Below are 12,599 nucleotides of genomic sequence, written 5' to 3'. Positions count from 1 at the left end.
GTTTAATGCCAGTACTTGAGGTCTGGGTGTTTTCAGGTAGAAATGATACAAGACAAGAGGAGAAACAAGTAATTGTTAATTACTGTTCAGTTCTCTGTCACCACGTTCTCTTCTCCTTTTATAGGTCTCCTCTTGTTAATCTGCATGCTGAAAGCAGGAGAGACATTGCTGGCTCACAGCTGGACCATAGCGAGTTGCCTGCTGGTTTGCAGCTGTGCGGTGCTTCATTGCTGATGGGGAGGCGGTGGATAGTCAGGGTCGTGGGACCTGATGCTGAAGACTTAAGAACATATATGTAGGTCTGTTTCTGTTCCTTCCTATATATGTCAGATCAGGGTAGGAGCCTTCTGTGAGCAACTTGGATATACTAATCCCAGCAGAACATCATATCTGCTTCACAGGAGCTGCATTAATTTCTGCCCGGGGTGTGAGCTGAATCAGGTCACAGGAGGTCTCCAGGGCTGGCACGGGTGTACGGGGTGTGTTGGGCAGCTCGGAGCAGGGCTGCCTCCCTCCTGGTCTGGCATGAGCTGTTCAGTTGGTTCGGGCACTTTCTTAGGGTTTGACTCATGACCTAACTCCTGGCGGGGGTGCTGGCTGTACAGCTGTGAGAACTTCCTTTGCTTCCTGTAGACCCCAGTGTTTGTCCTGTAGCTAAGGAATCTGTGGGGTTTTTTTTCCCAAAATACGTTAATACAATTTTTTTTATGAAGAAGACAAGTTTTTCACTCCTTGTTAGCTCACCTCTGCTGGAGACAACTGCCTCCCTCCCCAGCACAGTCATCAGAGCAGATGCAGCATCTGAGTGCTCCTCCTGTACCACAGAGTGTAATCAAGCATCCTAGCTCAAACTGATGATGGAAATAATTGGAGTAAGTAGCTGCCTTTGCTCTTCAGTGGGTTAGAAAGTAACTGCCTGAGTGGTGTGCGTTAACATTCAGGTGCTGGTTAATGCTGAGCGCCTGTGTGGCGTGTCGTCCTCAGCCAGAGCAGAGCGTCTATCCATTTCAGGCCTGGCGGCATGAGTGTCCGGCTGGATCGCTGCTTGCCCGCGTTCTTCCCTTCACCGAAGCATGGGAAAACACGCTTTCAAGTTTAATGTTGCCTTTTCTATCAGTTGGATAATAATAGAAGTAAACCTTACAATTGCTCCTTTTCTGTTCTCTCTATTTCTTTTGCTCCACACAGCCTCTCTCTATTTTTAACCTGCTGCATTCAAGATTTATTTTCCTGAGCCCTTATGACCGCAGTGATATTTTGACTTTGGGGTATTTAAGAAACAGCATTGTAGGCATCTTGTGTAGTCGGGCGTGACTATTGTTGTTGCCAGCTGAATAGTACGTATTTTTTTGGCTGCTTCTTGCGTTCTCACCTTTCAGCAGCTAAGAGAAGAGCCCCTTCAGGCTCTCTGTATCCACTCTCTTGTCTATTTACAGCCGTACACAGCAACCATGTTTATTAACAAGTTCTTGGAAGTGGAATGCTCTAGGATAGAAATCGCGACACTGCAGTGTGTCTAGAGAAAGGTTTGGTACGAGTGCCTCGGCCCCTCAGTGCGTGGAGACGGCATAATTGTCATCTTTGGTACTCCTGGAGCTCTGCTGATTTTCCCCCCAGGAACACAGGCGTACCTTAGGAGAAATGTGGCTGTTTTTATCACTTCATATGGGTCCACAAAAAGTATTTGTTTGGTTGGTTTTCTTTTTTTCCATTGACTGTTCAGAGTAAGTTTGCTGAGACAAAGATAAATCAAACTGGATGTTTTAATGTCCCTTCAGCCTTGCATCCCTGCAAGTGCTGAATATGACAGAATGTGGAATAGTGAACTCAGGGCTCAAATAAGGGCAGTATACCTCTGTCAAACTTGCTGGGATTAATTGCATACTTGAAGCTTTATGTTTGAAGCCTCTGGTAATTTGGAATTGTTTACAAAGTACTTTTTTCTTGTTACCTGTAGTTTTAAGAAACAGACCATTTTAGAGAGCCAGGGATGGTTGGGCCCGCGTGCTACTGGCACGTAAATGCGAATAATTGACCATCACCTGCAATTTGTCCACCACAGATCTGTGGAGGGTGATTGTCTAAAAGATGGGTTAGCACAGAATTACTCTGAAATGGCTGTAATACCTGGAATTTATGGAAATACACTGGAAGCTGCAAAACAATTTTTCTTCAATCCTCTTTGGTTCAAATCTGTATAATTAGCTATTTTTACTTTATATAGTGGTTAGTATTTTAAGGATCTGTGTGCTTTTTTTTCTCTGTTTCATTGTACTCCCTAGAGGCCCCCAGTCTTGCCCAGTTTTGTGAATTGTCCGTTAAGGCCTTTTGAGCCCCATGTGACTGAATGGGAGATGACCTGAAATTGCGATGGTTGCTTCCCTCTGCTCCCCAATTCAGATGCAGTGGACAGGTTTTGCCTTGTTTTTGTTGAGCCATGCACTTGGGCTTCTGTAATATCAGTTTTATTTCTCCTTAGAAATGCTTTCTTGTGGTCTTAGAAAAAGCTCCAAACAATATTTTCTCAAATGTGTCATTTTTATAACCCAAACTATCCATTCCATTAACGCTGTCTCATTCAAATGCCTCTCATGTCAAAAAAAAATTATTCCTTTCCCCACTCCTACTGCACCAACTGCCACGTCAGCAAGCGCTACTTCTCTGCAATTTCTTTTTCCTCCGTAACAGTTTTCCTTTAAATCTTTTGATTTTCATTATAGGGCAACTAGGATCATCTAGGGAGATCCTGTAACCATTTAAAGAACTAGTTGGCTGTAGTAGGATGATGCTGGAAAACAACGCTGGGCTTCAAAACTCTTAAAGATACCTGAAACTGTACTCAGGGTGCTCACAGGAGAGAAGATGGGAGCAGAGACCAAAATTCACTGTTTCCTGCTCTCCATGGTGGCTGCTCTGGTTCCCCTCTGAGTTTCTCTCCTGGTGATGTGCCTTGACAGGAGTGAGGTTTGACCCACATGAATTAGCTTTGCCTCCTTGGAAGTAGAAGGTGGGGGTATAGGCACCTTCTCAGGGATGTTGAAGTGGCCACTGAAGATAGTTACAACTTTGGTCAGCCAGGTGGGCGAACCTTTAGAAATTATGCTCCAAAGAAGCTGTTTCAGGAGAAGAAACCGTCTGAGGACTACAGTCATCAGGTTGTAGGGGGATGGCAGGACCGTGTGCTGTCAGCATCACAACTGGTTGTCCTTCCTTGTGCTTGCTCCTTCACTTATGGGTTTTCTGAAACTTCCTTTTCTTCTGATGTGTCATTAGAACACCACGCCTGAGTGTGGTGCAATGGATGCTCTTCAAACGCAGCCAGCTCCGACATCGCTGCTTGCCTCTCCTGGCTGCGTGAGCATCCAGGCTTCCTCTCCGTGTCGCTTAAGTGCTTGGATGCTTTGGGGCAGTGCAAAAGCCATCACACCAGCCAGCATTTACTTCTGCCAGCTTTTGTTCTGTTTCATCGTATTTCTCCTTACTTGTACTTCTTAACTGTTGCTTTTTGTTTACTTGTATGGGGAACACATGCTTATTTCTTGTGAAAAGTGGGCTTGGCACTGAAATAACTTGTCCTGTGTAGGGATGGGAATGTTTGTGAATGAGGAAAAACTCAAAACTTCCGGGGAAACACAAAAAACCTTTTTCCAAGTGATCAGCTAAGTAATTTTTGAGTAATATTCAGACTATTGGTTATTTGATATTTCAGAGTGTGCTTTATAGTTAGTGAACACTAAAAAAGCTAGTGAATACTAAAAACGTTACGCTATTTTTGAAACCTAATTCTGGTCTTCATGGGTCTGTATGGGCCTTGGTGTCTCCTTCATCTGGATCCTTCCTGGAAAATGTTTGTTATGTTGGTGTTCTCAAGATAGTGGGGTATCTCGGCTCATAAGGTGGATAATGGCTGTTAAAAAAGGTGGACAGCTGTGTCTAAAACCACCACACAGTGTGCTATCAGGCAAAGGGGATCTTGGTGGTACACACCATTCTTAACTGTTCTGGTTTTATATATTTACCTTAGATTTACTTAATTCATATGGGTCAGTCTAAATTTATTCTTGAGTAAACCTAACTCATCGGTAGATCTGCTCTATTATCAATAACAAGCTCTGAGCAACAGGACTCAAGGTGCTCTGTCTCTGAGTGCCGTGGTTCTTAAAATGAGCGTAAGGAGGCTCTGCCAGCATCTCCTGCGGCACTCGTCAGCCTGCGCCCAGCGCACGGGGCGTGTGGTGATGGTGTGGCTGAGGAGTGACGGAGTGGGAATCGGAGACAAGTTGGTGCTCGCAAAGGAAAACCTTTTCTTGTGCTGTGGGATAGGGGAGAGGGAACTTGAGGCTGAAGAAGTTTGTCTGGACTCTGGTGGATCCATCGCTCAACCAAGGAGGAGTTTGGGCCAGTTGGCTGGGTCTGTGAGCTCCCCTCTTCGGGGATGTGCATTGCAGAGCACCCTTCCTCAGCTATGAAAAGGGGCAACTGCTTGCCAGATTCCTTGAATAAAATTGCAGTAGCACCTTATGTTTTTGAAGATCATCTAAGACGTGCCTTGTTTTTTGCTAGTAAAAATTCCAGGAGAATTCACAACTGGTGACAAATTGCGTGAAACTTTAGTAACTATTAAAAATATATTCCTGGATTGGAAGAAATGGAAAAAAAATTCTGGCCTCTGAGTTTCCAAATATGAAATACTGTACAACACAGGGGACATGCACCCCTGGTTTACAGTATCAAACAGTTTGATTTGTGTGGGTGTTGGGATTAATGTTTGTGAGTAATATTTTAAAGTGGTATCAGTGTAACATTAAGATCAGGTGTAGCTGGGGACAGTAAACGGGCACAATTCCTCCAGGGGCCTGAAGGGCTTGCTTGTGCCTGGGACTGGGCATTTTTCTTATTACTGTGATCCTGAAGCATCGCAAACCAATTTAAAGAAAGTCTCTGAGTGTGTTTTTCTGTTTTAGGCTTAAACCATCTGCCCTTTGATCCTGCCAGCAACAACGAGTCTCTGCAGTTCGGCAGCGCTGCTGGCCCGCGGGTGTCGGAAAGCCCAGCCGAGAATGGAAGCGATCCAGGCAAGAAGAGGAAGAGAGCAAACGTTCCTCCAGGTGAGCCGAGTGGCAGCTCGGTGGCTGGCAGTAGGGAAGGCATCCACATAAGCGCAGACCGAAAACAGCTGCTATGCTAAGGTGTTAATGCAGACGGTGGGCAGATGGAAATGAAGTTGTGGTCTGGTGCTGCTTGCAGTTAGACCAGCGTTCGTGGTTCCATGCTTGCATGGCTTTGGGCGAGTGCTCATTGCTGTTTCAGTGCAAAACAAAAGCAACTTTTGTATTACTATTTTTTTTTAAGCATTTTGGAGTCTCTGTACCTGTCCCAATAGATTTATCCTTCTTTTCTAATTGGACAATATCTCAGTATTAAAATCACGGCGATAATGAAAAGCATAATAAGGCAGATCAGCCTGAATGACTGGAGGCATTCATGTTTAAGATAGTGTAATAAAAGCAAATTGTTAAATGGACCATAATAGCTTATGATGTTGTAATATCAGATCTAGCAGTCTTACTGAAGCTGGTATCTAAGAAATTTTCCTTGTATTTCTCAGAGTGATTGGAAAAAAACCAGACAGAATAATGTATTTGCAGATTACATTGTGGTTGAAAACTGCAATCCCACCAGCGTGACTGGGGAAACGTGGCACCTGCTCACGCCATGAAGATGAGATGTTGCATGTATCGTGTAAATAGCAGTCTGTGGGACTTAGTTGTGTAACTTTTCCACAGAGAGCTGCCGGGTGCAGGAGGGGAAGGACGGGGCTGGAGCAGAGGCAGAGGTGCCGTTTTGCAGCAGAAGGCTGTCTCACTGAGGAAAGGCGATGTGCAAAGCGTACAGTTGCAGAAAGAGAGGTTGAAATGAAATTGGTTAGAGAGAAAGTCCAATGCTGTTTCCCTGAAGAGAAAAATCCCTTAAAGGAAACTTGAAGGAAAATCCGGAACTTTACAGATAATAGTCCAGCACAGTTGAGGGGTGGTTTTGAGATGCTGATAGTGAGAGCACGGGAGAGCTCCACGGGGAGTGTGGAGCTTAGCCTCTTGACCGAGGGCTTATGCTGTCCTTCTAATGTGTCTCCTCCCTTCCTGTCCTTTCCATTTCTCATTTGTGTTTGAATGAACTGTCTCCTTTAAAATCCCTTGAGAAAATACTTTTTTGCAGCTGCTTTCTATTTTTCTCTCTAGATTATCTTTGCTAAGCTTTTTTTCGTTACAAATATCTGCTGTGTTCGCCCTTCTACATCTGGACGTGGAGATGTGAGACCAGGACCTCGCACAACTTGAATAACATTCAATGATCTTATTTATTGACTAATACATATGGTTCTGGACCAGGACAGGTATGCTTGGGATAGGTAGGCGAAGCACTGTTTTGCGTGTTGCCCTGGTGCAGTCTCGTCTGGACAGACGCTTACCAGACGGTGAGGGAGCTCTTAGCTTTTCACCCTCGTGCAGTGGGATCATCCGTGATCTCACTGCATTGCTGCCTTCTCCTGGGTATTTTGGCTTTCATGTTGGTGCTTCCTTTTTTAATCTTTGATTTCATTTCTTTCCTTTAAACTAGCAACTGCCAGCTTGGTAATCCCATTTCTCTTCTTCGGTATCCTCTGTTTCTCTCTCTTTCTGTCCAACCTGGTAGCCTGTGCGCTCTCACCTTGACAGACGAATGGTGATAACTAAAGTTCAGGCTTGTCCCAGATCTCCTGAAACAAAGGGGTTACAAAACCGGGACAGCTCAGTATTGATTTCTTCAGGAGAGGAGGGCCACAGGTCACAAAAGTTGGATGTTTGAAAGATGACTGAGGGAGATCCTAGAATCCTAAATAGTTTAGGTTGGAAGGGACCTTTAAAGGTCATCTAGTCCAACCCCTCCTTGCAGTGAGCAGGGACATCTCCAACCAGATTAGGCTGCTCAGAGCCCCGTCCAACCTGACCTGCAACGTTTCCAGGGATGGGGCATCTACCACCTCTCTGGGCAACCTGGGCCAGAGTTTCACCACCCTCGTTATAAAACTTTTCTTCCTTATAGCTAGTCTGAATCTACCCTCTTTTAGTTTAAAACCATTACCCCTTTTCCTATTGCAACAAGCCCTACTAAAAAGTCTGTCCTCATCTTTCTTATAAGGGAAAGATGAAGCCAAAGCTACATGTTCAACCTTGGCAGTGCTTCATAAAGTTGCGCGTGGGAGATGAGGATTTTGGAGATGGTCTGAGTGATACATGGGTTGGGTGGTTAGCAGAAGATGGGTCAGTGCTGAGGGAGACTTCTCACCAGGGGCGTAGAGGTGGCATCTCAGGAAGGTGAATTGATCTCTTGTCCCCTCTCTGATGCCAAGAAGAGAGGAGTGGTGGAACAGGGCGGGAAATGGAAATTCTGAATCGTTAAATCACAGGGTGAGATAAATGGTCAATGGATTTCCTCCTGCTGGTGCGTTATGGAGAGCTTCAGGACAGCTTTGGGAGTCGGTACACTGCGTTGTGTCCCGGATTATAGGAGATGGGAGAATATCAACTCTGCTGAGTTTCACGCTAGAGCTGGGAATTTTTTCATACAGCTTCTGTCAGTAATACTGTTGATATTCCCCCCCACTCTGTTGTTGAAGCCAGATTTTTTCAAACAAGCATTCATTGTATGAAAGCTTCATCAGGAAGATGGCATGGGAGACAGCTCTGTGACTGCAGGTGGCCAGCTTCGGTGTCCCCGCTCTCGTTTGGGCAGCTATCTCAAGCTCTGTCTTCTCTCCTCAGCAGAAGAACGCCCTGGGCACTGGCTGTTGGCTTTTGTGAGCTGGCTGAGTCCTTCTGTGTTTTTCCACAAGAAAAAAAAGTTTGTGTGGGGATTGGTTTTTGGTTCTGGGTGGTTTTTTTTTCCTTTTCCTCTGGGCAGGGTTAACGTTGTGCTAAGCATTTTTTTTTTTCCTTTGAAATCAGGTATTTTTGCATTTGGGCACCTCTAGTGAAAATCTGTGCAAACAAAAAGAGCAAGCGTATTTCTTGATGGTACATGGAAGTAACCAGCTAAAGGCATGGTTGACCCAGCTAAATCACTGAAGATGATTTGAATGCTTAATTAAGCCACATGTTTGTATAATGTTAATGGTTCCACCTGGATTGCCAGATAACTCTGCTAGACCTTGAGTGAATAACACTGGTACTGCTGCTGTCAGCAGCATGACGTTGTTCTTTGCTTCGTTTCCCCTTTTAGCATGGAGGAGAAATGTCTTCAAATGGCGGTGGAAGTAGTCTCTGCTGGAACAGACTGACCATCTCTGTTAAATCCAGTGCAATTATGACAATTTATACCTGCTGAATGTTTGTCCTTTGTTCATAAGTCTCTTGGGAGGAATCAAAGTGTACCCCTTACCTTTAATCAGTGTTCCTTTAATGTCTCTTAGAGCTGTTGATTGTAGTGGATAAACCATAATTTATTTAGATGCTCTTGGAAGGCAGTGTTTTCATAGACCTTGCTTCTGTAAAATGTCATGTACTCGAGAGGGACAGAACTGTTTGGTTTTTGTTCTTTTTTTTTCATTTGGCTCTTTCCTATGTGTTAGGTTCAAATTTGTTTTTGGATGCTGATACTGCAGAGCCTCGCTGGGCAGCGTATGCCCTGTAGAAGTTAAGATACGCACTAAGCTCGTAATCACTTTTTCTCCTCTCAGCAGATGCTGGCAGAAATCTAAGCCTTGACTCCATTCCGATGGGCTTGCCAATGTCAGACCCAACGGCCTGGACCACTGCGATGAACAATCTGGGGATGGCTCCCATGGGGATGACAGGGCAGCCCCTCCTGCCTGGTATGTGCGCTGATCCGGACTGTGCCCACCTTTTCTTTCGAACATGTCTTTAAGAAGAGCCTATTTCAGTTGAATTAGATAAGTGCCTACTGCATATGTAAAACATTAATAAGCTGTGTTTGAAATGTGTTAATGTCTGCGAGTGATTTATTTAGAGACCAGTGTTTTAAAACTGATTTTAGAGGAAATAAGAATACAAGTTTTTTGATGTAAACAATCGTTATCGTGGGGTACCTCTAGATACTCTGCAGTGGACCAGCAGGAGGAGGGTCCCACGCAGAGCTCAGGAAACCAGTGGTATCAAGTAACACATTATTCTAAGCTGAACTGGAACTGCTTAAAAGGAAGGGTGGGAGGAAGATGAAGAGGAAAGCAATAGTGCAGTAAAATGGATATGACAGAAATTAATGGAGGCTTCTGCTCCAGAAATGACCACCTTACAGTCCGGAGTACATGTGCATGGGTGAGTCATCCTACCCAGGATTTGTTAAAGAGCTCCTGTAGGAACGGAGCTGTGCTGTACCTGGTTTCTCAGCAGTGTAGGATGCTTGTGCTTCAAAATCCTGAAATGAAATTACTGTTTCAGCGCTTTACTGCATTAAGTGCTTGAGAAGGATGCCTGCCTGATTAATTGCCTGCTCACCTCGGGAGGGAGTGTCTGTGTTGGCAGCACTCTACAATCCTATTTCTGCTCTTGTGGCATAGAGCAGGTAGTTTGCTGTGCAGCTGATACTATATTTAACTAACAGCGTCACTTAACTTGCTGTAAGTTTTGCATGCAGTCTGTACTCTTCTGTCCCCTAGGCCTTTTTTCACATTTCTCTTTGCTGTAGGGGTGTTGTTTTCATGTCATTCTCCTGCTCACATGCTTCTGTCAAGTAAAAATCAATAGAAGTCTGTCCTAGGAGAGCACACAAGTTTGAATCCAGTCTCCCATTCCCTGCTGTAAGAATAGGGGAAGGCTTCTGGGGGATGTTTGTTTTCATCCTATTGAGATCAAGAGGTCTGTACCCAACACAAACAACTCGGAATGTTTTAGAAGGAGCAAAGTATTCTTTTCTGATCTGGCTGCAAGAGAGCAGGGTACTTTGGTGAATACGGATCAGTTCCCACGCACGGAGATGGTTTGAAGTTTAGACCGGTCATATCTACAGTATCTATTAAAGATGAGAGACAATGGAAGCTTGATGTGCTTTGGGCCATCTTTGCTGAAAGCTAGGTGGGACTAAAGTTTGAGGTCACAGTAAAACAATGTCTAAAAATGCTTAAGAATTTACCAGCCAATTTCTATTCCTACAGATGAAGTAAAGCATATAGTTGTGAGATGCTTTAAGAGGACCTCAATGTCTAAAATGAATGCATAGCACCTTTCACTCCATCCAGCTACTGCCAGCTTTGTATAAAAAAGGTTATCACAGCTTTCACCAAAAAGTACCTGCCAGGCCTGATGTTTCTGAACTCTTTAGAGTCCTTGAGGACTTCTTTATTCTTTTTCTGCTCTTAAAAATGGAGACTGGCTTTTCTGAATCTTCTTCTTAAGCCTCTCAGATGCTGGCCTGTAGCCATGGCTTCTTAACAGAAGAAGCAGGTCTCTACGCAAGCTGGCAAGTTGTCTTATGCATTGCTGGTTGAGCAATAAACAGTGGGGCTCACCACAGATTCCACAACCGCGGGCTCTGTTTGCCCTTGAATACACACTTTCTACTTTACATTATAATGTGGTAGTTCATTACCCTGCAAGTTCTTTTGCTTCTGATAATTATATCCATTCACGCTTTTAGAAGGCTGTAAGTCTTGCTTAATCAGAGAAACACCCATCTTGGCTTTCTCCTCCCTTGGATTCCCCAAGCTCCTCTGGTCCTGCATTAAGGATTTTCTCTGATTGGCATCCATACTCATTGCCGTCAGCTAACCTTGAAGCAGTAACAAATTACCAGGATGAGGTGAGGCTGCTCTCATTGGCATGAAGAATTATAAGATGTGAAGGGACTGAATTGAGAGGCTTACAAAAGTTGTAGCAGTGGGGTTCACTTGCCTGTCCTTGACAAGTGGCAGGTAGCCCAGCATAAGCCCCAGCACCTGTGGCTGTGGGGCTGGGAAGAACAGCCACCACCCTGCCAAGGATGGTGGGGAGGTGGCTGAAACGCACCTTGTTTTGCCCCTCTTGCTGACAGCACTGAGGTCGTGCTCTCGATCTCTTCGGGGTGCCTATATCAGACTGTGCTGGGATGACAAATGGGATCTCGGGCTCTAACACATGGACATTTTGAACGGTCTCTGCATTTTCCAGCAGATCACTGCGTGCTCTGTTATCTCCCATCCTCTGCTGTCTCAGCAGTGAGAGCTTTGGCTATTCCTCTTCCTTCCAGTTGCTCTTGATAGGCAGCAGTGGACAAGGTCCAGATCACTCTCTGCTGACGTTTTGGAGTACAGCTCCAGGAAAAGGAAGAGTTTCTTTACCATCTCGGGAGCGCTCTTACAGGAGGATACCAAGGCTGTGTGTAGCAGGGCACAGGCTGTGGAGAGCTCATGTCCTGGGGTGGCTTCTGTGCTACTGAGAGGGGTACATCAGGGCCTGCTCTGGTACCTGCTGCGTGCCCAGGGGCTGGCTGGCCCAGACCAGCAGCATTTGTGAGACTGGTCTAACGCCTCCCAGCTGGCATTGAGTTTACTGGCACAGGTGTTGCCGAGAGGGAAGGAAGTAATGAGCATCCCAGCCTAAACCTAAGAAATCTGGAAGATGTATTGGTAAGTTGGAGGGCAGGCTGCTGGTTTTGGCAAGCGTTCTTCCAGCCCTTCAGGGAAGGGGCTGTCCCGTGCTTGTGGACTTCAGTTTGCCTCCGGTGGCAATACCTTTGTCGCAGGTTGGATCAGGACGTTACTTGCTCAGGACTAAGTCCTGCAATTTTTCTCCAGCTACCTCACACCTTCAGGGAGTTTTGTCACTGATGGTCACAGTCATCTACGAGGTGACCTTCATCTCAAACTTCAACTTAAGCAACATGTGAATTTAAACCACAGAGATCTGGGATGGGGCAGCCTCTCCCCGTTGTCTTTTCCCGGGTCTGAGCCTGTGAGCCAAGCCCTGACTCAGAGGCCTCCGTGCCCCGAGATAGCTGTTGTACAGGAATAGCCTCGATCATTCAGGCCAACCCTTGTCATTCCTTACAGCCCATTTCCTCTGGAAATACGTATGCAGTGTGTCTCGGGGAGTCGTGTAGCACCATCACAGGGAGCAGTAAGGCCACCTGTGCTGTGGAATGAGGCTCTGTCTGAAGATAAACTTGCATAATTTTAAATTTTTTTTTAAGACAGCTGAAAATAAAATAGCTGAAATCAGTGCTGTCTGCCTGATCTTTTTGACAGTATCATCTCTGAAATCTACTAATGAAAGTTTAAATATTAAAATTCTGCAACTTCAATGTCATGCTTTCCAAGCCAGGTGTCACAGACCAGGCCATCCCAGCATCAGCTGGCTGTCAATAAACTAATACATCTCATAAGATTACAATTCACATGTATCCCTACATCCATATTTCACAGTTGGCTACAGGAAGGTTTCCTGTGCCGCCTTCTGAAACACCTGTTTCATGGCAGAAGATTTGCGTCAGATCTGTGTTTTTACTGTCACTGTTCATGTGTCACGTAAAATGAACACCAACACTTGCACTGTGTGCAAGGAAATCCAAATTAGGCAAGCAAAACAGCATACATAAACTGTGTAGAAATGTAGCCCTAGGTAAAATAT

At 45.1% G+C, this 12,599-nt stretch overlaps 1 protein-coding gene across 2 annotated transcripts in view; it reads left to right on the top strand.

Annotated features, from left to right (window-relative positions):
* Positions 1-4,969: 4,969 nt before the first annotated feature.
* ENOX2 (ecto-NOX disulfide-thiol exchanger 2) overlaps positions 4,970-12,599 on the top strand; it is a 37,002-nt gene continuing 29,372 nt past the window's right edge. Inside the window, exons 1-3 of one of the 2 annotated variants that reach the window (XM_059824368.1) lie at positions 4,972-5,108; positions 8,717-8,851; positions 9,503-9,520. In XM_059824368.1, the coding sequence (XP_059680351.1) occupies positions 8,755-8,851; positions 9,503-9,520 (115 nt within the window). In that variant the 5' untranslated portion in view covers positions 4,972-5,108; positions 8,717-8,754. Of the gene's footprint in view, positions 5,109-8,716; positions 8,852-9,502; positions 9,521-12,599 lie in introns of both variants that reach the window. The other variant, XM_009817038.2, reaches the window with a different exon arrangement.

The sequence above is a fragment of the Gavia stellata genome, chromosome 14, assembly GCF_030936135.1.
Source record: "Gavia stellata isolate bGavSte3 chromosome 14, bGavSte3.hap2, whole genome shotgun sequence".
Lineage (NCBI taxonomy): Eukaryota > Metazoa > Chordata > Aves > Gaviiformes > Gaviidae > Gavia > Gavia stellata.
This window is presented reverse-complemented; position numbering and strand designations above follow the sequence as displayed.